The sequence below is a fragment of the Phyllobates terribilis genome, unplaced genomic scaffold (genome assembly GCF_046119375.1).
Source record: "Phyllobates terribilis strain yellow unplaced genomic scaffold, ASM4611937v1 Scaffold_5__5_contigs__length_657084704, whole genome shotgun sequence".
In the NCBI taxonomy this organism is placed as follows: domain Eukaryota; kingdom Metazoa; phylum Chordata; class Amphibia; order Anura; family Dendrobatidae; genus Phyllobates; species Phyllobates terribilis.
Window position 1 is genome coordinate 27918462 of NW_027362765.1, and position 27281 is coordinate 27945742.

At 43.4% G+C, this 27281-nt stretch overlaps 2 protein-coding genes across 2 annotated transcripts in view; one reads left to right on the forward strand and one right to left on the reverse strand.

Moving 5' to 3' along the window:
• Positions 1-5222: 5222 nt before the first annotated feature.
• Positions 5223-23700, reverse strand: LOC141271806 (uncharacterized). The gene is made up of 7 exons (XM_073681977.1): positions 23619-23700; positions 12112-12261; positions 11809-11988; positions 11610-11733; positions 11431-11528; positions 11142-11232; positions 5223-9233 (listed from the first exon to the last, which is right to left on the reverse strand). Exons 2-7 carry the CDS (start codon positions 12187-12189, stop codon positions 8386-8388), a joined length of 1419 nt encoding a protein of 472 aa, XP_073538078.1. The 5' UTR covers positions 12190-12261; positions 23619-23700; the 3' UTR covers positions 5223-8385.
• Positions 23701-23953: 253 nt separating this feature from the next.
• The window catches only part of LOC141271805 (uncharacterized), a 72711-nt gene continuing 69383 nt past the window's right edge, over positions 23954-27281 (forward strand). The window contains exon 1 of the mRNA XM_073681975.1: positions 23954-24445. The gene's annotated coding sequence lies outside the window, so the exon portion shown is untranslated. The remainder of the gene's footprint in view (positions 24446-27281) is intronic.

A 27281-nucleotide genomic window follows, 5' to 3' on the forward strand; every position in this document is an offset into this window, starting at 1 on the left:
CCTGTCCTGCCCTGCCTGTACCCTATCCTGCCTGTATTGTTCCTGAGTCCCAGTGTGTACTGGGCCCTATCCTGCCTGTATTGTTCCTGAGTCCCAGTGTGTACTGGGCCCTATCCTGCCTGTATTGTTCCTGAGTCCCGGTGTGTACTGGGCTCTATCCCGCCTGTGTTCCTACCTGCTAGTGCCTCCCCGTCTGCACTCTAGCTGTGCTTGCCTTTACCCGCCTGCCTGCATACCCGCCTGCCTGCATACCCGCCTGCCTGCATACCCGCCTGCCTGCATACCAGTCTGTTCCTGTATTTCCCTGTGTGGGTCAACAGCCGTGTCCGGGGTCTGTCCTGGAGTAGCACCTGGTCCCTCTGCTCGGTTCCTCCTTGGTGCACTGGCGTCGTATGCCGTCGTGCCACCTTGGTCGGATCGGGTAGATACTTAGTTACGCCCCTCCAGGCATACACTCTCCGGCACGGTCCAGTGGAATCACTACCAATCACATGCACACGCCGCTCTAGCCCGGGCGTGTGCATAACACCTTGCAGTCACCAACAAAATGGAGTTGTATTGTGATACTAAACTTTATCTATAATCCTTCCCCCTTGTTTTTCAAACAACCAGAAAGAGAGGGGAGAAGTGACATCAGACACATGTGACCAGATCCCGCCCACATTTACAGCAGTCAGCAGTGGTAATTGCAAGCTAGCTGTACACTAGGTTTTCATGGCAAATGTCAGCAGGTGCTCCCCCTAGTGTGAAAGGTCAAAATATCAAAACTAGAAAGGAATGAGCTTGTCTTTTACTTCTGCAATGAATTTCTTGATTTTATAAATAATAAAAAAAATTCACTTTTTTTAAGTTACTTTACTTTTTTATTGGCTGTTACATTCCTTTTAATAATCTTCAACATAAATATATGTATTTCACATATCTGATTTGGAAACTAGATATGCTGAACACAGTATGATACCCCCACAGTGAGTTCCTCCACATGCACAGTGTGATGACCCTACAGTAACCCCCTGCAAAGTATTAGACCCACACAGTGACCCCCACACAGTATAATGGCTGCCACTCACAGTAAGATGGCTCCAACACCGTTTGAACGACACATCAGAACCCTCCACATAGTATGATGGACCCCATAAAGCTCTCCAAACAGTATCATTGGCTCCCACACTGCCCTCCAAGCAGTATAATTGGCCCCCACCAGGCACTGCGACTCACGGACCCCATAGCAGCCATGTGCTCTGCCACTATTAGTGTTACGCCACAGACTGCAGTCAAACATGCAGCAGAACATGCATGTTTGAGCATGCAATGTAAATTGAGGGAAATGGTCTGTAAGATTTCTGGACTTTATAAAATCCTGCTATCTAAATATGGGGAAAATTATACTTTTGTTAGTATTGGTAACTGGAAAATGGATATTGGACCGTTAGTGGCGACCAATGGTCAAACATCATTGAGGCAGTCAGATCTATATCACTTGTGGAACATTGTAGACAGTCATAACTACACTGCTCAAAAAAATAAAGGGAACACTTAAACAACAGAATATACCTCCAAGTAAATCAAAGTTCTGTGAAATCAAACTGTCCACTTAGGAAGCAACACTGATTGACAATCAATTTCACATGCTGTTGTGCAAATGGAATAGACAATAGATGGAAATTATTGGCAATTATCAATACACACTCAATAAAGGAGTGGTTCTGCAGGTGGGGACCACAGACCACATCTCAGTACCAATGCTTTTTGGCTGATCTTTTGGTCACTTTTGAATGTTGGTTGTGCTTTCACACTCGTGGTAGCATGAGATGGACTCTACAACCCACAGAAGTTGCTCAGGTAGTGCAGCTCATCCAGGATGGCACATCAATGCGAGCTGTGGCAAGAAGGTTTGCTGTGTCTGTCAGCGTAGTGTCCAGAGGCTGGAGGCGCCACCAGGAGACAGTCCAGTACAACAGAAAACGGGGAGGGGGCCGTAGGAGGGCAACAACCCAGCAGCAGGACCGCTACCTCCGCCTTTGTGCAAGCAGGAACAGGAGGAGCACTGCCAGAGCCCTGCAAAATGACCTCCAGCAGGCCACAAATGTGCATGTGTCTGCACAAACGGTTAGAAACCGACTCCATGAGGGTGGTATGAGGGCCCGACGTCCACAGATGGGGGTTGTGCTGACAGCCCAACACCGTGCAGGACGCTTGGCATTTGCCACAGAACACCAGGATTGGCAAAGTCGCCACTAGCGCCCTGTGCTCTTCACAGATGAAAGCAGGTTCACACAGCACATGTGACAGAGGCTGGAGAAGCCGTGGAGAGCGATCTGCTGCCTGCAACATCCTTCAGCATGACCGGTTTGGCAGTGGGTCAGTAATGGTGTGGGGTGGCATTTCTTTGGAGGGCCGCACAGGCCTCCATGTGCTCGCCAGAGGTAGCCTGACTGCCATTAGGTACCGAGATGAGATCCTCAGACCCCTTGTGAGACCATATGCTGGTGTGGTTGGCCCTGGGTTCCTCCTAATGCAGGACAATACCAGACCTCGTGGCTGGAGTGTGCCAGCAGTTCCTGTAAGATGAAGGACATTACATCAAAGTTGGATCAGCCTGTAGTGTGTTTTTCCACTCTAATTTTGGGGGTGACTCCAAATCCAGGCCTCCATTGGTTAATAAATTTGATTTCCATTGATGATTTTTGTGTGATTTTGTTGTCAGCACATTCAACTTTGTACAGAACAAAGTTTTCAATGAGAATATTTCATTCATTCAGATCTAAGATGTGTTATTTGAGTGTTCCCTTTATTTTTTTGAGCAGTGTATAAATCATCCATAGTGGATATATGACCCCTCTGTTTCTCCACAAGGTTGGCATATATACCTTGCACATCTAGACACTCACACACTACCTGATTGTATTCTACCACTGACATCACTAAAAAGCTTTGGCTAGCGTCCAGGGTTGCAGTGCGGCGTTGGAAGAAAACACATTCGCAAGATGACTTCACTGCATTCAAACAAGCAAACACTCGCATTCAAATCAGCCCTCACCTCTGTTAAACAGGCCTACTTCACAACCCTCATATCTTCCTTATCCTACAATCCCAAACAATTATTCAACATTTAACTCCCTCCTCCGCCCTCCACTGCCCCCTCATCGCTGCTGAGGACTTTGCCACACACTTCAAAAACAAGATTGACCAAACAAGGCAAGTCTTTACTGTCTGACCACCACAACCCATTTGTTTTCCAGATGATTACCCATCCCCAAAAACCTCCCTCACCAACATCACTGAAGGAGAACTTACTCGCCTCCTCTCCAAATCACACCTCACCACTTGTGCACTCGACCCCATCCCACCTCCTCCCCAACCTCACCCCGATACTTATCCCATCTCTTCAACCTATCACTAACTTCTGGTACCTTGCCCTCTGCTTTCAAACATGCCACAATCACGCTCATCTTCAAAAAGCCATCCCTCGACCCAACCGCTAGCGCCTCATATCGCTGCTCCCATTTGCCCCCAAACTCCTTGAGCAACATGTTCACGCTGAAATTTCCTTTCACCTCTCATCTAACTCTCTCTTCAACAACCAACAATCTGGCTTCTGTCCATACCATCCCACCGAAACTGCCCTGGCCAAAATTATTAATGACTTATTTACAGCCAAAGCTAACAGACAATTCTCCATACTACTCCTTCTAGACCTGTCCTCTGCCTTCAACAAAGTCGACCACTACTTCTTACTACAGATTCTTTCTTCCTTCGGTGTCAAAGACCTTGCCCTATCCTGGATCTCCTCATACCTTTCCAACTGCACATCTAGCGTCTCCCACTCCCACACTACCTCCTCATCCCGCCCTCTATCTGTTAGGAGTCCCTCAAGGCTCCATCCTAGGACCCCTACTCTTTTCCATCTATACCTTTGGCCTGGGACATCTCAAAGTCCCATGGCTACCAGTATCACCTGTACGCTGATGACACTCAGATCTACCTCTCTGGCCCAGACGTCACCTCTCTGCTGTCCAGAATCCCAGCATGTCTATCAGCCATATCCTCCTTCTCCTCTCGCTTCCTCAAACTCAATGTTAACAAATCTGAACTCATCATCTTTCCTTCATCTCACATATCTTCCGCATCAGATCTATCTATCACAATAAATGAAACCACACTTTCCCCTGTACCGAAAATCCGCCGCCTCGGAGTAACTCTTGATTCTGCTCTGTCCTTCAAACGACACATCCGAGCTCTCGCCACCTCCTGTCACCTCCAGCTCAAAAATATTTCCAGAATCCGTCCTTTCCTCAACCCTCAATCTACTAAACTGCTTGTGCATGCCCTCATCATCTGCCGCCTCGACTACTGCAACATCCCTACCTGCTAACACTCTTGCACCTCTCCAGTCGGTCCTTAACTCTGCTGCCCAACTAGTTCATCTCTCTCCTCGCTACTCCTCTGCTACCAACCTTAGCAAATCCCTTCACTGGCTCCCAATTGCCCAGTGTATCCAATTCAAACTACTAACATTGACCTACAAAGCCATCCATAACCTTTCTCTTCTGTACATCTCTGAACTAATCTCCCGATATATTCCGTCATTTAATCTGTGGTCCTCCCAAGACCACCTCCTCTCCTCCACACTTATTTGTTTTTTACCCAATAGCCTCCAAGACTTCTCCCGAATATCCCCCATCCTCTGGAATTCTGTGTCTCAACACGTCCGATTATCTGCCACATTTGGATCCTTCAGACGGAACCTGAAAACCCATCTCTGCAAGAAAGCTTACAGCCTGCAATGACCATGCTGCCGCCTCACCACCACCAGATCTGATGCAACCCCCCAACCTACTGCCTCCTTCCCCATCATCCAGTAGAATGTAAGCCTGCAATGGCAGGGTCCTCTTCCCTCTGTACCAGTCTGTCATTGTTAGTTCATTCAATGTAACCCCTTCTCATGTACAGCACAATGGAATCAAAGGTGCTATATAAATAAATATTAATATGTACAGAGGCCAAAGGTCCGAAGTGCTTAGCGGAAGCTGCTGATCTTATACACAAGCTGCGGGATTATAAATACTTGTTAGGAGTAAAGTTATTACAATTGCATAATCATATTCAGCAGGTTTGGTCAGAGACACCAAGGTTTTTTATTAGGGAACGTAGAAGAACTGACACTGGACACACATGGTAAAACTGCAGTAGGACGTTTATTGTTTCTTGCACATAAATTGATAACATTTAGATGGATTCAGATGAACCCTCCTAAAAAACGTGGTTAACAAAGTTATTACTACAGGACTGTATGAGAAAGTGATTTATTCTACAAGAAACACTAGAAGTAAAAATGAGAGAATAATAGAAACTGCCTAAATATGAGGACCTTGTCTGATCCATATGTCCTTGTATAAAGAACTATGGAGATAGTGCTATTCTTCTGTATAACATATGTGATGTTGCTGTTTTATTGTAATTTCTCTTAAAAATACTGTAATAAAAAATAACTGATTTCCCACCTACAAAAAATTGAGAGATCTGGAATTTTTATCATATGCATACTTCACCTGTGAGAGACAGAATATAAAAAAAAAAGAAAAAAGAAAATCACATTGTATGTTTTTTTCCTTATTAATTTGCATTTTATTGCATGAAATAAGTATTTGATACAATAGAACAGAACTTAATATTTGGTACAGAAACCTTTCTTTGCAATCAATTACAGAGGTCAGATGTTTCCTGTAGTTCTTGACCAAGTTTGCACACAATGCAGCAGGGATTTTGCCTCACTCCTCCATACAGATCTTCTCCAGATCTTTCAAGTTTCGTGGCCGTCGTTGAGCAACATTGAGTTTCAGCTCCCTCCAAAAATGTTCTATTGGGTTCAGGTGTGGAGACTGGCTAGGCCACTCCAGGACCTTGAAATGCTTCTTAGGCCACATTTCCACCTTCAGTATTTGGTCAGTATTTTACAGCAGTATTTGTAAGCCAAAACCAGGAGTGTATGGAGAATTATGTGGGGCCCGTTATACTGTGTAGAGGACTATGTGGGGCACATTATTCTGTATGGAGGATTATGTGGGCCCATTATTCTGTATGGAGGACTATGTAGGACACATTATTCTGTATGAAGGACTATGTAGGAAAAATTATTCTGTATGGAGGACTATGTAGGACACATTCTGTAAGGACACATTCTGTATGGAGGACAAATTATTCTGTGTGGAGTACACATTATTCTGTGTGGAGGACTATGTGGGGCCAATTGTTCTGTATAGAGAATTATGTGGGGCCCATTATACTGTGTGGAGAGTTGTGTGGGCCCATTATACTGTGTAGAGGCCTAAGTGGGGCCCATTATTCTGTATGGGGGCCTACGTGGGCCCATTATTCTGTATGTAGGCCTACGTGGGGCCCATTATTCTGTATGGAGGCCTACGTGGGGCCCATTATTCTGTATGGAGGCCTACGTGGGGCCCATTATTCTGTATGGAGGCCTACGTGGGGCCCATTATTCTGTATGGAGGCCTACGTGGGGCCCATTATTCTGTATGGAGGCCTACGTGGGGCCCATTATTCTGTATGGAGGCCTACGTGGGGCCCATTATTTTGTATGGAGGGCTACGTGGGGCCCATTATTCTGTATGGAAGCCTACGTGGGGCCCATTATTCTGTATGGAGGCCTACGTGGGGCCCATTATTTTGTATGGAGGCCTACATGGGGCCCATTATTCTGTATGGAGGCCTACGTGGGGCCCATTATTCTGTATGGGGGCCTACGTGGGGCCCATTATACTGTGTGGAGGGCTGTTGGGGCATCATACTATGTTAGGGGTCACCATACCTTCCGGGGAGATTAAGGGGGAGGGGGTACAGTATGGTCATCATACCGTGCGGGTGGAGGGTACGGTGGAGGAACTACCTATGCGTGTATCATACGGCGTTTGGGGGCATTTTTGTTAGCATCATAGTTTATGGGGATACTGAAAGGACAATCTAGCGGCTTCAATAGGAGGAAAATTACTTTGTAAGGGCTGCAAAGTTGTGAGATATGCTATTTTGTGACCCCACCAAATATTAAGTTTTTTTTTTCAGGACGTGGCGTGGGGGGTGGAGAAATTAGAATTTCTGCTGTGGGGCCCCATAATTTCTCTGTACAACCCTGCCCGCAAGGAAATAGCCAATGCTCCGGTCATGTGATCTGACTCTTAAGATCTATTAATTAAAACATACTTTGTTTGTGGATCAATCCCTTTAAGTTTATTTCCATATGAAAAGGTTCCTTATATTTGATGATATTTCATGCTAAGGAAAAATGTCCTCTATTGTAGAATTCTTTTTTAATAAATATCAATTTCGGCCCGTGACTTTGTCCAAGTTTTTAATTTTGGCCATCTGTGTTTTTAAGTTTGACATCCCCGATTTACACATAGCGTCACAGCACGAACATTAATGAACACTCTTCAGTGCTCATATATACACACAACTCTGCTGGACACTCAGTTCTGCTACCACGGCTGTGGAGTCGGAGTCATGAAGTCGGCGTCCATTTCGGTGGAGTCGGAATCGGAGTCAGTATAAAATGGACCAACTACAACTCCTAAAATATATAATAAATTGGGTACAGTAATTCAATGCAGTTTGTGGGGAATATTTTTTCATAAGAATTTGGGAAAGTTATGAAATGTCCTATAAATGTCTGTCCTATTCCTTATCTAAGGGTCTACACTTTTAGCTGAGATTAATCTGTGCTAGAGTAAATTTATCACTTAAACATGAGCCATTTATTAGGGAGTCGGAGTCATGAAGTCGGAGTTGGTATCATGGAAATTGAGGAGTCGGGAGGTTTGGCTTACGGACTCCACAGCCCTGTCTGCTACATCTGCACATTTACATAAAAACACAGCTCTGCTATGTACGCATATCTGCATATACATTACCCCATTTTGCAGTTCCTTCCAGGTCATGTGAAAGGTCCTGGAGCTAGTCAGGTGGAAGGTTCTTCAGGCTCTCACTCAGGATGTGCAGCCTCTGTGCAGTTCCCGGTATCTTCCTCTCCTGCTCTGCACTGATCACATAAATCAGTGTGGGGCAGGAGGAGAGAACAGTTTTCTCAGTGATTGGGAAGGACACTGTCTCAGCGTTCTCCTCCGTCACAGGAAGATGTCTCTGAATTATAAGCAGCACTCACTTATTAGCAAGATTTTTTCTTGTTAAAAGTGTGTCTTAAAATTAAACAAATACGGTAAGTTCTAAAGTAATTTTGCTTTCTTATTTAATTATACGACTGTCTGGTATGTGTTATATTTGTACAATTTGTCAATAAAATATATAATTTCTGTGCGAGTTATTTTTCATGGTCAACAAAATATGATTTTCCAGTAACTCATTTTTCACATTCTAGGTATGATAATGGCTTTTCTCTGTGTGGGATTTTTGATGTTTAAGAAGGTACCATTTTCGATTAAAACATTTCCCACATTCTGAACATGAAAAAGGCTTCTCCCCTGTGTGAGTTCTCTGGTGCTTAACAAGATTTGATTTATTGGTCCAAGATTTCCCACATTCTGAACATGAAAATGGCTTCTCCCCTGTGTGAGTTTTCTGATGTGTAACAAGATACGATTTCTGGTTAAAATGTTTTCCACATTCTAAACAGGAAAAAGGCTTCTCCCCTGTGTGAATTCTCTGGTGTTTAACAAGATATGCTTTCTCGACAAAACATTTCCCACATTCTGAACATGAAAAAGGCTTCTCCCCTGTGTGAATTCTCTGGTGATTAACAAGAATTGATTTCCGGTTAAAACATTTTCCACATTCTGAACATGAATATGGCTTCTCCCCTGTGTGAATTCTCTCATGCCTAATAAGACTTGATTTCTGTTTAAAATATCTCCCACACATGGAACAAGAAAAGTCATTCTCCTCTGTGTTAATATTTTGATGTTTAACAAGAGATATTTTTAGGGGAAAACTATTTCCATATTCTGAACATGAATTTGGCTTCTTTGCTTTAAGAGCAGTTCGCTTTTTAATGCTTCTTTTGTGACTTTTACTTTTCTTAGTAGTCTGTAATGAATCAGAAGATAGGACCTGTTTCATAGGATCAGATGATAGATCTTTGCTGTGAAGGGATGATGGTATATCTGGTGTATTGTCATTCACTTCAATTGTATCCTGTGTGATCTCAAAATCATCTGATAAAAAATTTGACGATGTCAGTTGTCCCTCTGATCTGGTACAGCCATCTGCCAAGAATAAAACCAATTATTTTGAGTAAAATGTCCTTGAAATTTATATTTTGAACATTTCTTTTCAAAATGTCTGTAGAAATAGCAAGTTATGTAGCAAAACTGAATTATTCACAGAGACAATGACATTTCACAGTCTAATAGAAAACCTCATAGCATGAACCAGTAAAGTATGGTGTTCAACTGTTTGTTCATTCTGCCTCCCAGATATTGAGATTAAAAGCCACAAAAATATATTATGCAGGTGAAAATGATACCAATAAAAACTTTTAGTGATATTGCACATAAACAAGCCCCCATTCAGGCAAATCTTCTGCCAATGTAAAAAACAGAGGTTTCCACATTAGTGGCTCAAAGGCTCTTGAAAAGCAACATGGCTTCCATAACCCAATCCAACAAATCCGCTCTCCCAAAGTCAAATCTCCTACTCACTTCTGAGCCTTGTAGTGTGCCCAAACCACATTTAGCATCCATTACTGTAGTGAGAAGAACGCATGTAACAATTTATGGTGTTCGTGTGTCCTGGAGCACAATCTGTGCACTATGTTTTGGGTAATAAAATGGTATATTTGCAATTTTCACTCTCCAACATCCATTGTATGCCAATATCTGGAAACTGCCAGTGTACTGCTCTGGTTTTCTGCCAGTCACATTAGGGCTTCTGCAAATGTTGTGTCACATCTCCTCTGGGATCTGCTGCTGTGACATCTACTTCGATCACCAGGCGCCGCCATCATTCATTCCGCAGGCGGCGCTGGTGATGGAGCAGCAATCAGAACCAGAAGCTCTGGGCACCACAAGCCTTGTCCAGCCATTATTGTGTGTGTTGGACAATAAAATGGCATATTTTCAATTTTTACTTTGTAACATCAACGGCTTGCTAATTTCTGGAAAAGTGCTTCTGCTGTCAAAAATAGTCTCCACAACCATAAGATTTATTATATCATCAGTTAAGATTTTGAAAAAGTCAGTATCAGTGAAACTTGTAGCGTCTAATTGGATTACTGAGCTGCCCATAAGGTTCAAAATAAGAGGCTGATAAGTTTTGGGGGGTGGAGTCTATATGGGATCGATTGCTGTAGGGGTTGTGTGGGTCCTAGGGCACCTTGCTGGAGGTCCTTCCTCACTAGATGAGGAAGAGGAAAAGAAACAGGAAAGTGGGATCTTTCTGACTGCCTGAATCCGTGTCAGAGGCAAGGAAAGTGCATGCCTCCTCTGCTGAAAAGTATCTTCTTGACTACTGACTCATTTTTATTTTATTCTTGTAAATACTAGGGATGTGTGTGTGTAAGTGGTGCTTTTACAAGTGTATTGTGTGGGGCACTTATAAAGAGTACTATTTATTATTAAATGTACTATAAAATGTAGAGAAAAACAAAGTAGAAAAGAGAAGCAAAGAACAAATATAGAAAAGAAAATAAAAAAATAAAAATCAGAAGTAAAAAATACTTTAAATAAAAACAATTACAGTTCACTACAGTAATTCCCTATCTATAAAGCTAGTAGGTACTAACTACTAACACTTCAAGCTCCACTTCCCTAATGTCCTACCTATGAAGCTACTAGGTAATAACTACTTTTATTTATAAAATGAATGACATTAACACTGCGACGTCCGCATCTCTACTTATAGAAAAATAAATAAAAAGTCTAATGGCACAGAATGTGATCTTCTAAGTTGTAAGCTCTATAGAACAATAGCTTTCAGTGCTTAAAGTAATTAGAATTTTTATATGGAGAATAATATTGTGGTCAAGCAGCAAAATATTGATCTCATTATTGTGATAGCAGAAAAATATTGATCACATGATTGTGATACGGCCGGACTCCAACACCGATAAAGCAGCCACAGTTGGTGACTGAGAGGAATCAGTGACTTCTCTGCAATTAGTGGTTACTACTCACCTGGGTAGTCATATGTAGGAATCTCCTCTTTACAACGCTCATCACCCCTCACGTATGTCTCTGTAGTATTAATATGGGTCAGATCTTTACCCTGAAAGAAATATTGTAAAAGCCACAGTAAGATGGAGAAGTCACATCTATGATCAGCTCTAATCCTGCCATCTTCACCGTTCTCATTACAAAAGTATAAAATATATAATACTGGTGGATAAAACAAGACTGAGCACAAGACCTTCACAGCAGTCTACATATCATAGGGGAGATCTCATGACACCTTCTCTCCATCTACCTGATGATCCTGAGGAACATTGGGATCTTCTTGTTTACAGTCTCGTGGAAGAAGAGGACGGGGACATCTCTCTGCTGTTGTCCCCTTACTGGATAGAACTAGAGGAAACACATACAGGGACTGAACTCATTCTTTACATAGATAATTATAGGCCATGTGTATTTAGTTCTGTCTATTACCTGGTGATGTGAGGGGCTGGGGAACCTCCATCATGACGTCCATGTACAGATCTTTGTGTCCTTCTAAATACTCCCACTCCTCCATGGAGAAATAGACGGCGACATCCTGACACCTTATAGGAACCTGACACATACAATGATACCGTCATCCCCCCCGATCCCTTTATAGTGTTACTGTATAATATCCCAGCATTCCCACCTCTCCAGTCAGCAGCTCAATCATCTTGTAAGAGAGCTCTAGGATCTTCTGGTAATTGATGTCCTCATGTATCAGGGGGTGAGGTGGAGGTCCCATGATTGGGCTCAGGGGTCTTCCCCATCCTTTAGACACTGGGACTTCATAGCGCTCACTAGAGGTCTTCTTCACTACTGTGTAATCCTGGGTATGGAGAGACACATTAATAAATCTCACTACAGACATTCCAGAGTCCTCAACTCTCCAATTCTGTCCATCTGTTATTCCCATAGATAAGAATGATGTGACATCATCAGAATCTCTCACCTCTCCAGTAAGCCGAAAGAGGATCTCTAGGGTGAGGTATAATAGCCTCTTCTCCATCTGGTCTCTGTCCCTATCCATCTATGATTGATAATTCTGAAAATTCTCTTAATATAGAATATCTCCACTGAGGGGATCCGATATTGTAGGAATCTGCATGGGGAGAAGATGAACCATTGTGACGTTATAAAGAATCCGAAATAATAATACAATTACTGGAGATGATAAGGGGAAACATATGTGGAGATATGACGTGTAGACATTGTATTCTCTTTTGTCTTGTGTGGACTGGAACGTATTTTTCGGACGCACTTTTTTCCCCAAAAAAATTGTGTGGGGGGGCGATGGGGGTGCATCTTATAATCCGAATGTAGTTTACGGGGGCGGCAGCTGTGGTGGAGAAAGGTCCCAGGAGGCCGGGTCGCCGCTGCAGGAAGCTGGTAACGGAGACAGGAGTGGGGCAATGCTGTGAGCCCTGGGCTGGGAGGAAGGGGTGTTTGGCGGTGCGAGGCTGGGGCTGGCCCGGGCATTAAGAAAATGTCGGCACAGTCCATTTCCTATTGTATTCACTTTGGGAACTGATTGTCTTCAGGAATCACAAGTTCGTTGAGACTGACCAGAAAATGCTGAGACTGGCGGTGGACCCAAGCAGCGGTGGTATTTTTATTATTTTACAATATTCAGGTTGTTCCATTACATCTTCTAACAAATCCTATATATTTTAGGCCATACACACAACAAGCAGTTTCTTCCTCACAGTCTACAGCTGAATACGTTTCTCATAGACTCATCATCCATAACACTAATTCTCGTCTCATTTACAGACACTGGAATCGGCATTAGAAATACTGCAGGAAATATTCATTACACGTGACAGGAGAAATAACTACTTCATGATGAGGAAGACATCTTCATTTTCTACTTCAACTCTGTAAGAGGATGGTCAGCCATAATGTGCTGAGGAGTCATGTTGTGCCTAGCAGCCGTCTTGGACAAACTAACTTTGCAGCTCATGAGATGCAGTTTCTGAAGTTCTCCACGGTGTGGAGATAGAAACAACATAAGTGTCATTAGTATAGATGAAGTCTTAGGCCGGAGTTACACCAGCATATGGCATCCGATGCGAGATGCTAATGACCATCGGTTCCGGCTCGCAGCAGAGCAGGTCATGCTATTGTGCTGCGATCTTCTCGCATGAGAGGATCGCAGCACAGCTCCGGAGGAGACGGAGAAAGTAATTACTCCATCTCCTCCATGGCCAGACTCGCCGTATATCGGACTGCACTATGCTGACATGCGAGTGCAGTCCGATGTGTCACTCGCACCCATAGACTTCTATGGGTGCGAGTGAATCGAGTCTCGCTGCAAATCACAGCATGCTGCGATTGTTCCCTCATGCCGAATCAACATGAGAAACTAATCGCTGATCTGCACTGCCCGATAGTATAACACTGGGCCGGGTGCTATGCGATGTTTTATCGCATAGCACTCGGCGGTGTTATACGGTAGTGTGATGCCGGCCTAAGAAGGCTAATTAGAATAAGAGTAGTAAACCGTGGTAGCTGATAAGTGGTGATTTATGGTAGTAAATAGGGGGTATATTGAATTGATAGAGAAACCAAGTTGTCAATACAGCTGTCAGTCTTTGAAGAGTTATCGGAGTAGAGGCGCCATCAAACATCAGGGATGTCAGTAATGACGACATCATTGAATTAGTTGTAAGGCATATGGAGGCCTATAGGATTATAATGAGTTTTACTGCAATGTTCGTAAATATTGTCATGTTGCATCATTACATGATTTGTTCTGCAATCTACACACCTTTTTCTGCAGTATGTAGTTTCCTTGTTTACCCATGTATTAAATGCCCCTACACCCAGTTTCGGGGCCTCTTTCTTGACTTGACATCTGCATGTGTACTTGTGCTTCTGATAACCTGTCTTCTGTATCTGCTGTATTCCGCTTCTCCAATAAATCTCAGTCCCAGCTTCAAGACTGGGACGGAGGTTCACCTTCCAACAAGACAATGACCCAAAGCATACTGCATACAACACTCGAGTGGTTTAAGGGGAAAAGTGTAAATGTTTTGGAGTGGCCTAGTCAAAGCCCAGACCTTAATAAAATTGAGAATCTGTGGTCAGACTTGACAATTGCTCTTCACCAGAGGAAACCATCTAACTTAAAGGATATGGAGCAGTTTTGCCTTGAGGAATGAGCAAAAATCCCAGTTGCAAGATGTGGAATGGTCATAGAGACTTATCCAAAGTGACTTGCAGTTGTAATTATCACAAAAGGAGGCTCTACAAAGTACTGACTTTAGGGGGTGAACAGTTATGCACACTGAAGTTTTCAGTTATTTTGTTCTATTTTTTGTTTGCTTCACAATAAAATGAAAACCCAAATGTTCACAGTTGTAGGAATGTTCTTTACATGAACTGATGTAAACACTCAAAAAAACCAGTGAAATTCCAGGTTGTGAGGTAGCAAAACACGAAAAATGCAAGGGGGGGGGGAAGAGGGTGAATACTTTCGCAAGCCACTATATTTGGCTAGAATTCGTCACTGACTACATTACCACCAGCCACTTATATGAATGTTCCCCCAATTCCCTGGGCTGTAATCTTTTATCCTGTTAGATCTCATGTCTGATTCACACACAAAAGTTTGAGGCATTTATAAAAGATTGTTTACAAGAACACAGCGGACAGGAGTTATTTGATGCCAAGATCTACAGGTTTTAGGTTTTTCTTTTTTAGAGATGTATTTTTCTGGCATTTTCCCCTTAGGCATCCCTATATTTCATGAAAAACACCACGAAAAAGTAAGCGTTAAAATGTTACAAAATAAAATTGGCATCAACAACACTTGTAAGACACCATACAAGAAGTGTGCGACACATGGTGCACCTTATATGCCAAATGTTAGACATTTGTTTAATAATGGAAAAAAATAACTATTTTTTGCAGCACATCATGCATGTACAGTGCAGGGATGTTATAGGTGCGGCTGTAATGCTAATAATGCCAGTTTAACCCCTTTAAAGCCCATGACGTACTAATACGCGTCTGTGCCCTGGGACTTAAGAGCCTGACCCGTATTAGTACGTCATCGCGATCGCCGCCGGGTGTCAGCTGATTGTCACAGCTGACACCCGGTACTATGTCGAAGTCGATCGCAGCATTGCGGTGGCTAAGGGGAGGTGATCGCAATACTCACCTCCTCTTCCGGCCTCCAGCGCTGTCTGCCGCGGCTTCCCGGGTGTTGCCATGACGACCCGATGTCGTCATGACAACATCCGGGTCACCAGACAGCAGGAAGATTGTTTGGTCATGCGCAGTGCATGACCAAACAATCTTCTCACTGTGCAGCAATGACTGCCTGCATGGCACAGGGATGGTGCTCCATCCCTATGCTATGCAGGCGATCAGAATAAAAAAAATGAAAGTCCCAGAGTGGGACAAAGTAAAAAAGTAAAAAAACTTTCAGAAAGTAAAAAAATAAATAAATAAATAAATAAATTGTAAAAATATTTAAAAAAAATAAAAAAAAATAATCCACCAAAAATAAAAATATAATGTACCCATCAATAAATATTATTATGAAAAAAACAAAGAAACAATAAAAGTACACATATCTGGTATCGCCGCGTCCGTAACGACCTGACCTATAAAACTGTCCCACTAGTTAACCCCTTCAGTGAACACGGTAAAAAAAAAAAACGAAGCAAAAAACAATGCTTTATCATCATACTGCCAAACAAAAAATGGAATAACACACGATCAAAAAGACGAATATAAATAAAAATGGTACCGCTGAAAACGTCATCTTGTTCCGCAAAAAACAAGCCGCCATACAGCTCCATCAGCCAAAAAATCGAAAAGTTATAGCTCTCAGAATAAAGCGATGCAAAAAAATAATTTTTTCTATAAAATAGCTTTTATTGTGTAAAAGCGCCAAAACATAGAAAAACAATATAAATGTGGTACCGCTGTAAATGTACTGACACGAAGAATAAAGCTACCTTATCAATTTTACCACACTCGGAGTAGAATAAAAAAAAAAAAAAAAAAAAAAAAAATTCCCGAATTGTTGGATTTTGTTTATTCTGCCTCCCAAAAGCTGGAATAGAAAGCGATCAAAAAATGTCACGTGTCTGAAAATGGCACCAATAAAAACGTCAACTCATCGCGCAAAAAACAAGCTGTCACATGTCGGCCAAAATATGGAAAAATTATAGCTCTCAAAATATGGCGATGCAAAAACTAGATTTTACAAAATATGTGTCTTTTAGTGTGTGACAGCTGTCAATCATAAAAACCCGATATGATTCTGGTATCTCTTTAGTCGCACCGACCTGAAGAATAAGGTTGTCTAATCACTTATACCGCACTAGGAACGGGGTGAAAAATAAACGCTAGGGCTGGGGTTGGGGTTAGGGTTGTGCTAATGTTAGGGTTGGGGTTAGGGTTGTTTTTTTTTTCAATAGTAAAAAAAAAAAAAAAAGAAGAAGATGACGATATGGCAACTAGTGTTGAACGCAAGTGCTCGCTACGTGAGTTTGCATCAGGTGCTCGGGTATGCATTGAGTATCGCGGGTGCTCGAGTCTCCGCCCCATATGCTTCACGGCTAAAAAAAACTCGCGGGGATTGCCTGCCATGCACGAGCGTTCCCCGCATGTTTTTTTGGGGTGTCTAATAACCGTGAAACATGCGGGCGGGGACTCGAGCATTTCACTTGAGCACCCGTGATACATGGTGCATACCTGAGTACCCGATGCAAACTCAAGTAGCGAGCACTTGCGCTCAAGACTAATGACAACTTATTCAATATGATGACCTAATGTCATGAAATTCTGTGTCGTACCTCTGGGTTCAAAATGTTCACTATACCCCTTGATAAAATCCTTGAGGGGTGTAGTTTCCAAAATGGGGTCACTTGTGGGGGGTTTCAACTATTTAGGCACATCAGGGGCTCTCCAAACGTGACATGGCGTCCGCTCTCGATTCCAGACGATTTTGCGTTCAAAAAGTCACACAGTACTCCTTCCCTTCTGAACTCTGCCGTGCGCCCAAACACTGTATTTTCCCCACATATGGGGTATTGGCGTACTGAGGAGAAATGGCACAAAAGTTTTTGGGGTCCATTTTCTCCTCTCACCCTTGTGAAAATAAAAAATTGGGGCTAAAACATCATTTTTGTGGAAAAAATTAGATTTTTTTATTTTCACGGCTCCATGTTATAAACTTCTGTAAAGGACTTGGGGGTTCAAGGTGCTCACCACACATCTAGATAAGTTCCCTGAGGGGTCTAGTTTCCAAAATGGTGTCACTTGTGGAGGATTTCCAGTGTTTAGGCACATCAGGGGCACATCCGCTAATTATTCAAGCAAATTTTACAATCAAAAAGTCAAATGGCGCTCCTTCCCTTCCGAACCCTGCCGTGCGCCCAAATAGTGGTTTTCCCCCACATATGGGGCATCTGCTTACTCAGGAGAAATTGCACAACAAACTGCATGGCGCAATTTCTCCTGTTACCCTTATGAAAATGCAAAAGTGGGGGCTGAAAAACATTTTTGTGGGAAAAATGTGAAAATTTTATTTTTACGACTCAATGTTATAAACTTCTGTGAAGCACCTGGGGGTTCAAAGTGCTCACCACACATCTAGATAAATTCCCTGAGAGGTCTAGTTTCCAAAATGGTGTCACTTGTGGGGGGGTTCCACTGTTTAGGCACATCAGGGGCTCCCCAAATGCAACATGGCGTCCGCTAATCATTCAAGCAAATTTTACATTCAAAAAGTCAAATGGCGCTCCTTCCCTTCCGTGCGCCCAAACAGTGGTTTTCCCCCACATATGGGGTATCTGCTTACTCAGGAGAAACTGCACAACAAATTTTGGGGGCCATTTTTTCCTGTTACCCCTGCAAAAATAAAAAAATAGGGTCTAAAGTAACATTTTTGTGAAAAAAGTTAAATGTTAATTTTTTTCTTCCACATTGCAAAAATTCGTGTGAAGCACCTGAAGGGTTAATAAAGTTCTTGAATGTGGTTTTGAGGGGTGCAGTTTTTAGAATAGTGTCACTTTTGGGTATTTTCTGTCATAAAGACCCCTCAAAAGTGACTTTAAATATGATGTGGTCCCTAAAAAAATGGTTTTGTAAATTTTGTTGGAAAAATGAGAAATCGCTGGTCAACTTTTAACCCTTATAGCTCCCCAATAAAAAAAAAAATTGGTTCCAAAATTGTGCTGATGTAAAGTAGACATGTGGGAAATGTTATTTATTAACTATTTTGTGTGACATATCTCTCTGATTTAAGGGCATAAAAATTAAAATTTTGAAAATTGCTAAATTTTCACCAAATTTCCGTTTTTTTCACAAATAAACGCAAGTGATATTGAAGAAATTTTACCACTATCATGAAGTACAATATGTCACGAAAAAAAAATCTCAGAATCAGGGGGGGATCCGTTGAAGCGTTCCAGAGTAATCACCTCATAAAGTGTAAAAATTGGCCTGGTCATTAACGTGCAAACCACCTTGGGTTGTAAAGGGGTTAATCACTTGTCAACGGCAACCATGGCATCTAATTAGGTAGACAGAGTTATAGGGGTCCCTTGTACCACTCATTTCCCGTCCTCAACTACTCAAATGTGGGGGGTTGCTGAGTCGTAATGGTGCCTGGTTGTCCAATAATGGTCTCTGGGTCTGCAATGTATAAAAGTCTATTAGTTCAAGATACAGTCAGCGTCCAATAAGTTATGTCTTAAAACCCAGCACACACATTATACACTAAAGTCAGATGAAACCACTGATTTGAGGGGCTATTGGTCGACTACATAAAATATACAGGTGCTTCTCACAAAATTAGAATATCATCAAAAAGTTAATTTATTTCAGTTCTTCAATACAGAAAGTGAAACTCATATATTATATAGAGTCATTACAAACAGAGTGATCTATTTCAAGTGATTATTTCGGTTAATGGTGATGATTATGGTTTACAGCCAATGAAAACAGAAAAGGCATTATCTCAGTAAATTAAAATAATTAACAAAAAATCACATGCAAAGGCTTCCTAAGTATTTAAAAAGGTCCCTTAGTTTGTTTCAGTAGGCACCACAATCATGGGGGAGACTGCTGACTTGACAGATGTCCAGAAGGCAGTCATTGACACACTCCACAAGGTCCCAGAGTTCAAATTTTCATTTGGAAATCAAGGTCCCAGAGTCTGGAGGAAGAGTGGAGAGGCATACAATCCAAGCTGCTTGAAGTCTAGTGTGAAGTTTCCACAATCAGTGATGGTTTGGGGAGCCATGTCATCTGCTGGTGTAGGTCCACTGTGTTTTATCAAGACCAAAGTCAGCGCAGTCTTCTACCAGGAAATTTTAGAGCACTTCATGCATCTCTCTGCCGACAAGCTTTTTGGAGATGGAAATTTCATTCTCCAGCAGGACTTGGCACCTGTCCACACTGACAAAAGTACCAATACCTGGTTTACAAACAACAGTATCACTGTGCTTGATTGGCCAGCAAACTCGCCTGACCTTAACCCCATAGAGACTCTATGGGGTATTGTCAAGAGGAAGATGAGAAACACCAGACCCAACAATGCAGATGAGCTGAAGGCTGCTATCAAAGCAACCTGGGCTTCCATAACACCTCAGCAGTGCCACAGGCTAATCGCCTACATGCCACACCGCATTGATGCAGTAAATGATGCAAAAGGAACCCTGACCAAGTATTGAGTGCATTTACTGAATATACATTTCAGTAGGCCAACATTTTGGATTTTAAAAACATTTTTCAAGCTGTTGTTATAAAGTATTCTAATTTACTGAGATAATGAATTTTGTGTTGTCATTGTCTGTAAGCCATAATCATCCACATTAACAGAAATAAACACTTGAAATAGATCACTCTGTTTGTAATGACTATATAATGAATTTCACTTTTGTATTGAAGAACTGAAATAAATTAACTTTTTTGATGATATTCTAATTTAGTGAGATGCACCTGCATAGAGGTCTCCCGACAGATGACGTCAGAGCAGAGGAGGATATGTCATGCTGAATTTCAGACGCTGATCCATTTGTTCTCCCTGGAGATAAGCCTCCACTGTAGGAATCTGCCAGTGACTCTTTTATAGAGACCACAGAAAGCCCGAGCAGAATATTTGTCTGTATGGGCAATTGGGAGAGATAAACATCAACTGAACGATCGTTTGGTCAACATTAATCTCATGTGTATGGGGCTGTTAGTATTAGGGCTCGCTCACACTAGAGTATAGCACAGAAAAGTGCTATCCAATGTTTTATGTACTATGGGGCAGTGCAGATCGGCGATTGTTTTCTCATGCCGAATCAGTATCAGAAAACAATCCTAGCATGCTGTGAGTGGATCGGGACTTCATATCACGTGCACCCATACAAGTCTATGGGTGCATATGAAACATCGGACTGCACTCTGTTGTCATGGAGAAATTAAATTCTCCATGCCTGTGATAAGATTTTCTCATTAGTAAGAATTGGATCACACTGACAGAGTTTGAGCCTAATGTCATTAGTATAATTGGCCCAATTCTCTCCCATGAGAAAATATATGCTAGTGTGAGCGGTCTTACACTGATAATACACCGTACTACAGTAGTACAGTGCATCACCGGAGCAATCAGAGGCTTGTATGTTGTATGATCACACTAATGAGGGTTGTTGAAAAAAAGCCTAAAAAACTTAAGTGAAAAATTAAAGATAACAGTTTTAGCAAGAGAGAAAAAGAACATTCTCCATTCTTGATGAAGACAGAGAGAAGACATCTTCTATATATCTGAGGTAACTGAAAGACAACATCCATTATTTTATTTGGGGCAGAAAAACAGAGGCAGAAAGCCTCCTCCATTATATCTGGGGCACAGAGAGGGGGAGTCCTGTGTTCCCCATCAACACATCCCAATATATCGCCATGACAGCCGGAGCCTAACAATGGAGTCCTAGAACAATGTCCTTAAATTATAAAGAGAAAACAAACAAGATAAAATCCAGCGACATTCACTAAAGAGATGAGACGTTCTACTTCTGGAATAATCTGTCCCCAGAATGTCTCCATTACAATGTACAGCTCCTACCGCAGATAACAGCCCCTCATACATCTATAGCATCGGCCCCCCCGGCTCGGATCCACATCTCCAGACTGAGAAACTGATCCCGGAGGTCGGTGCTGTGTCCCAGGGTCATCTGTATCTGCATCAGGAATGGGGGAAGGGAGGGTTTATATATTAGGAGGTGGGTGGTGCCCATAGGCGGATTATAATGAGGGCAATCCGGGCTACCGTCCGGGGCCTCGGGGCTCCAGGGGGCCCGAGGCTCCGGGGTGTCTATGGTCAGATTGCCCTCATTATATGTGCGGCGCCGCGGAACATACTGGCAGACAGTGGCGGGGGGCCCCCGGACCGCTCCCCCAGCAGCGGCGCACAGACGCTGCTTCTTCTCCGGCTGGGCCAGTACTGCAGCAGTTAACTTCTCTGCGCTGGCCCGGCCGTGTCACTGCTAGGAGACACGGCCCTGTGCGCGGCCGTGTCTCCTAGCTGTGACGTCACGCAGTGCGTGCCCTGCACTGCTACTACTTACCACCGGAGAGGAGCAGGACTGGAGCCGAGCCGGGGGATGGTGAGTCTGTGTGTGAGTGTGTGTGTGAGAGAGAGTGAGTGTGTGTGTGTGTGTGTGTGTGTATGTGTGATTGAGTGAGTGTGTGTGTGTGCAGCCAGATATCATTGTGTGATGTCAGTTTATATGTATTTTTGTGTTTCAAATGTGTTTATGCGTGTATGTATATGTCTGTATATGTTTGTGTGTGCGTGACTGCGTGCAGCCCCCCGCTGTCTCTGGGGGGGGGCCGTGCGGCCTCCCGCTGTGTATAGATGGCTACGTGCGGCCTCCCGCTGTGTATAGATGGCTACGTGCGGCCTCCCGCTGTGTATAGATGGTGCCGTGCGGCCTCCCGCTGTGTATAGATGGAGCTGTGCGGCCTCCCGCTGTGTATAGATGGCTACGTGCGGCCTCCCGCTGTGTATAGATGGCTACGTGCGGCCTCCAGTTGTGTATAGATGGCTACGTGCGGCCTCCTGCCGTGTATAGATGGCGCCGTGCGGCCTCCTGCCATGTATAGATGGTGCCTTGCGGCCTCCCGCCGTGTTTAGATGGCTACGTGTGCTCAATATTGAGTCATACAATTAATGTAAGGCTATGTGCTCACGAAGCAGAAATGCTCCGGATTTTTTTTGAGCGTTTCTGCATCTCCCTGGCAGAAAAAACGCATGCGGATTGTACATGCGGATTTTACGTGCGCTTTTCCTGCCAGGGACAAGCGGATGTGAAGCGTTCTTCACTTGCAATTCCGCATGTGGGTTATCAAGCGCTTTTCCAAGCGATTTTAGCATCACTTGGAAAGGGCTTGACAACTTGGTCACACTATATAAATCCATGCAACCGGCATGGATTTATATAGTGTGACCGTAAAAGAATGGTAAAAAATAAATATATACTTACCTTCTGATGGCCTGCCAACGTCAGCGGTCGCGTGACCCGTCACATGACTAAATGACGTCACGGCAGGTCCTTTTCAGACCATCGTGAGCTGCCGGCAAGCCAGGACGCATCGGATAAAGACACCGCGGGCCATCAGAAGGCAAGTATAATATTTATTTTTTATTTTATTCTTTTTTTTACAGGTACTATGGTACCCGGGTCTGGAGGAGTCTCCTCTTCTCCAAACCCGGGTACCATCTGCACATTGAAACGTATGGAATCCGCATGTACAGATGCAGTGATGTGGATTACATGCGTTCCAATGCAAGTCAATGGCGGCGAAAACGCCGAGCTTCCGCAAAATAATTGGTAGTGCTGCGGATTTTTCCGCAATGATAATCCGCAGCGGAAATTTCCGCAGTATGTGCACAGCACATGCGGATTATCATTGGGGAACATAGCAGGCCTTCTACCAAGCGTTCTTTAAGCGTTTCTGCAGCGGAATTGCTTAAAAAACGCATAGTGGGCACACAGCCTAAAAAAAATTATTATAATAAATATTGTGCCAAATTAATTTCACGTGAACTATCACATGATCTATCACAGGGGATCATGTAACATGTGATACATCAGGTGCGTGTGTGGGGGGGCCGCGCCTTCTAAACTGCCCGGGGCCCTTGCTACTCTTAATCCACCCCTGGTGGTGCCATATTGTGGGGGGCAACTTGTAATGTAATAATAAATGTGTAGGGGGGTGCTGGTACTGGGAGAACATTATACTGTGTGTGGGGAAAGAAAGGGGCGCTGTACTATGTGAGTAATATGCGTTTCCTTACTTCCTGCCTTTCATAGTTGGGTGATATGTATCTATCAGAGGAAGAGGAATAAAAGCGGCAGGATTCTTATAAAGTGACAACAGAAAAACATCATTATCAGTAGTGAAGGGGTTAATGCCCCCTGTGCCCAGTACTGGGGTCTCTCCACATACCTCCACCTGCAGAGCCACCACCACATATATGGCTGTTCTGTGCGCACAGGACCTGTGATGAGGTCACAGGAGGGGAGGAGTCAGGGGTCACATGATCAGGGGCCTCAGTGGATGCAGGACTCTGCTGTGCTGGTTGTCATGGTGCTGGATGAGGGGAAGGTTATGTGTGGGGTCAGGAGGGGTTTACAGTGTGGATGTAGCGGAGCCGTGTGTGTACGAGGTGTACGGAGCAGAGCCGTGTGTACGAGGTGTACAGAGCGGAGCCGCGCGTGTACGAGGTGTACGGAGCAGAGCCGCGTGTGTACGAGGTGTACGGAGCGGAGCCGCGTGTGTACGAGGTGTACGGAGCGGAGCCGCGCGTGCACAAGGTGTACGGAGCGGAGCCGTGTGTACGAGGTGTACGGAGCGGAGCCGCGCGTGTACGAGGTGTACGGAGCGGAGCCGCGCGTGTACGAGGTGTACGGAGCGGAGCCACATATGTGTGTACGAGGTGTACGGAGCGGAGCCACATATGTGTGTACGAGGTGTGTGGAGCCACGTGTGTGTATGAGGTGTACGGAGCAGATCCGTATGTGTACGAAGCGGAGCCGTGTGTGCAATGTACATAACGGAACAATGCATGTGTATGGTGAGCACAAAGCGGAACCGTGTGTGTATGATACATATTGAGTGCTGCTTGTGTGTACAGAGCAGGGCCATCTGTGTATGATGAGTGCAGGGACGGACTTAGATTAAAATTCAGCCCTGGCATTTGAAAGCACACAAGCCTATGCTATACCCATCCCCTTCCCCAGATTGGGGTCTCTAGTATAGTACCCTGCAAGCAGGTAAGCAATACTATTACCTATATTTCCAATAACACTGCTATGTAAAATATAATAATATCGTACAAATATCACCAGATATACAGTGGTGATAATACCGCCATACTGACCATTAATCAAAACCAGTGTACCAGGAATTATATTACCACGAAATAATGACCATGTTACAATTGTGTAGCAACTCACTGGTGGAAAAAAGGTAACAAACTAAAAACTACAACTGATCCTGCCAGTTCCTGCACAGACCCCGCAGTCCCTAGTGGTTCCTTTGTGAGCTGAGAAAGTCCTAACCACAGACTAGATGATGGTGACTCGGACCTATGCTGCCTGAAAGGCAGTCGAGCTCTTCACATTCCTCCTATAGAACCGAAGAGCAAAGCAGAATGTGAATTACCTGCAGAAGGGAAAGTGTGCTGAAAAGGAAAGATCCCAGAGTGAGTAAAGCAAACCATGAAATATAAGACTTTTAGAAAATATGGAGTCTACTTCCTAAAAAGAAACAGAAGATAGGTGCAGAGTAAAGAACTTGAACAGCAATGAGATAAACCTTAGATGGCCTTTCAATGACTGACTTAAACTACAGCAAAATGGATAGATATCCAAATGAGACTAAAAGAATATGAAGCCACACCCGAAAGGTGATAGGGCAGGCAAATAAAAACATGTTACCTAAAAAGACTGAAGCATGGCTAACAGAAACTAAACACCCAGTAAAAAGGTGAATCCGCTTGTGGCTCAGCAGACAGAAAAGCTGACCACAAAGCACAGGCTCAGGAGTTCAAACCCAGATGCATAACAGACCATATATTAGTAATATCAGTTCTACACGAGTGCTCTGCAGACCATATATGGGTGTACTTTGCAGGTTCTCACCAGTTATGTTCTTGCTGATTGTTGGCGTTCATTTTGCCTTTTTTATTCAGCCCAGACCGCCATAACCTCTTATTCCATCCATAATTCATCCCTGCAACATACAGTACAGACCAAAAGTTTGGACACACCTTCTCATTTAAAGATTGTTCTGTATTTTCATGACTATGAAAATTGTACATTCACACTGAAGGCATCAAAACTATGAATTAACACATGTGGAATTATATACTTAACAAAAAAGTGTGAAACAACTGAAAATATGTCCTATATTCTAGGTTCTTCAAAGTAGCCACTTTTTGCTTTGACAACTGCTTTGCACACTCTTGGCATTCTCTTGATGAGCTTCAAGAGGTAGTCACCGGAAATGGTTTTCACTTCACATGTGTGCCCTGTCAGGTTTAATAAGTGGGATTTCTTGCCTTATAAATGGGGTTGGGACCATCAGTTGTGTTGTGCAGAAGTCTGGTGGATACACAGCTGATAGTCCTACTGAATAGACTGTTAGAATTTGTATTATGGCAAGAAAAAAGCAGCTAAGTAAAGAAAAATGAGTGGCCATCATTACTTTAAGAAATTAAGGTCAGTCAGTCCGAAAAATTGTGCAAACTTTGAAAGTGTCCCCAAGTGCAGTTGCAAAAACCATCAAGCGCTACAAAGAAACTGGCTCACATGAGGACCGCCCCAGGAAAGGAAGACCAAGAGTCACTTCTGCTTCTGAGGATAAGTTTATCCGAGTCACCAGCCTCAGAAATCGCAGGTTAACAGCAGCTCAGATTAAAGACCAGGTCAATGCCACACAGAGTTCTAGCAGCAGACACATCTCTTCAACAACTGTTAAGAGGAGACTTTGTGCAGCAGGCCTTCATGGTAAAATAGCTGCTAGGAAACCACTGCTAAGGATAGGCAACAAGCAGAAGAGACTTGTTTGGGCTAAAGAACACAAGGAACGGACATTAGACCATTGGAAATCTGTGCTTTGGTCTGATGAGTCCAAATTTGAGATCTTTGGTTCCAACCACCGTGTCTTTGTGCGATGCAGAAAAGGTGAACGGATGGACTCTACATGCCTGGTTTCCACCATGAAGCATGGAGGAGATGGTGTGGGGGTGCTTTGCTGGTGAAACTGTTGGGGATTTATTCAAAATTGAAGGCATACAGAACCAGCATGGCTACCACAGCATCTTGCAGCGGCATGCTATTCCATCCGGTTTGCGTTTAGTTGGACAATCATTTATTTTTCAACAGGACAATGACCCCAAACACACCTCCAGGCTGTGTAAGAGCTATTTGACCAAGATGGAGAGTGATGGGGTGCTACGCCAGATGACCTGGCCTCCACAGTCACCAGACCTGAACCCAATCGAGATGGTTTGGGGTGAGCTGGACCGCAGAGTGAAGGCAAAAGGGCCAACAAGTGCTAAGCATCTCTGGGAACTCCTTCAAGATTGTTGGAAGACCATTTCCGGTGACTACCTCTTGAAGCTCATCAAGAGAATGCCAAGAGTGTGCAAAGCAGTCATCAAAGCAAAAGGTGGCTACTTTGAAGAACCTAGAATATAAGACATATTTTCAGTTGTTTCACATTTTTTTGTTAAGTATACAATTCCACATGTGTTAATTCATAGTTTTGATGCCTTAAGTGTGAATGTACAATTTTCAAAGTCATGAAAATACAGAAAAATCTTTAAATGAGAAGGTGTGTCCAAACTTTTCGTCTGTACTGTATAACACAAACATCCTTGACTAACTGTTTTTCCAGCCCCCTCCTCACATCCTCCCACCTCTACACAAACCATGTAGCGTTATAACCAATGTGCTAAACCAGAGGTGGGCAATTAATTTTCCCGAGGGGCTACATAAGAGGCCGTGACTGTTGTGGAGGGCCGAACCAATAGGCTGAAATTAATTCTGTTCGATATTAATAACATTAATTATTTTATATTGATTGTGTCACTTAATATTGAGC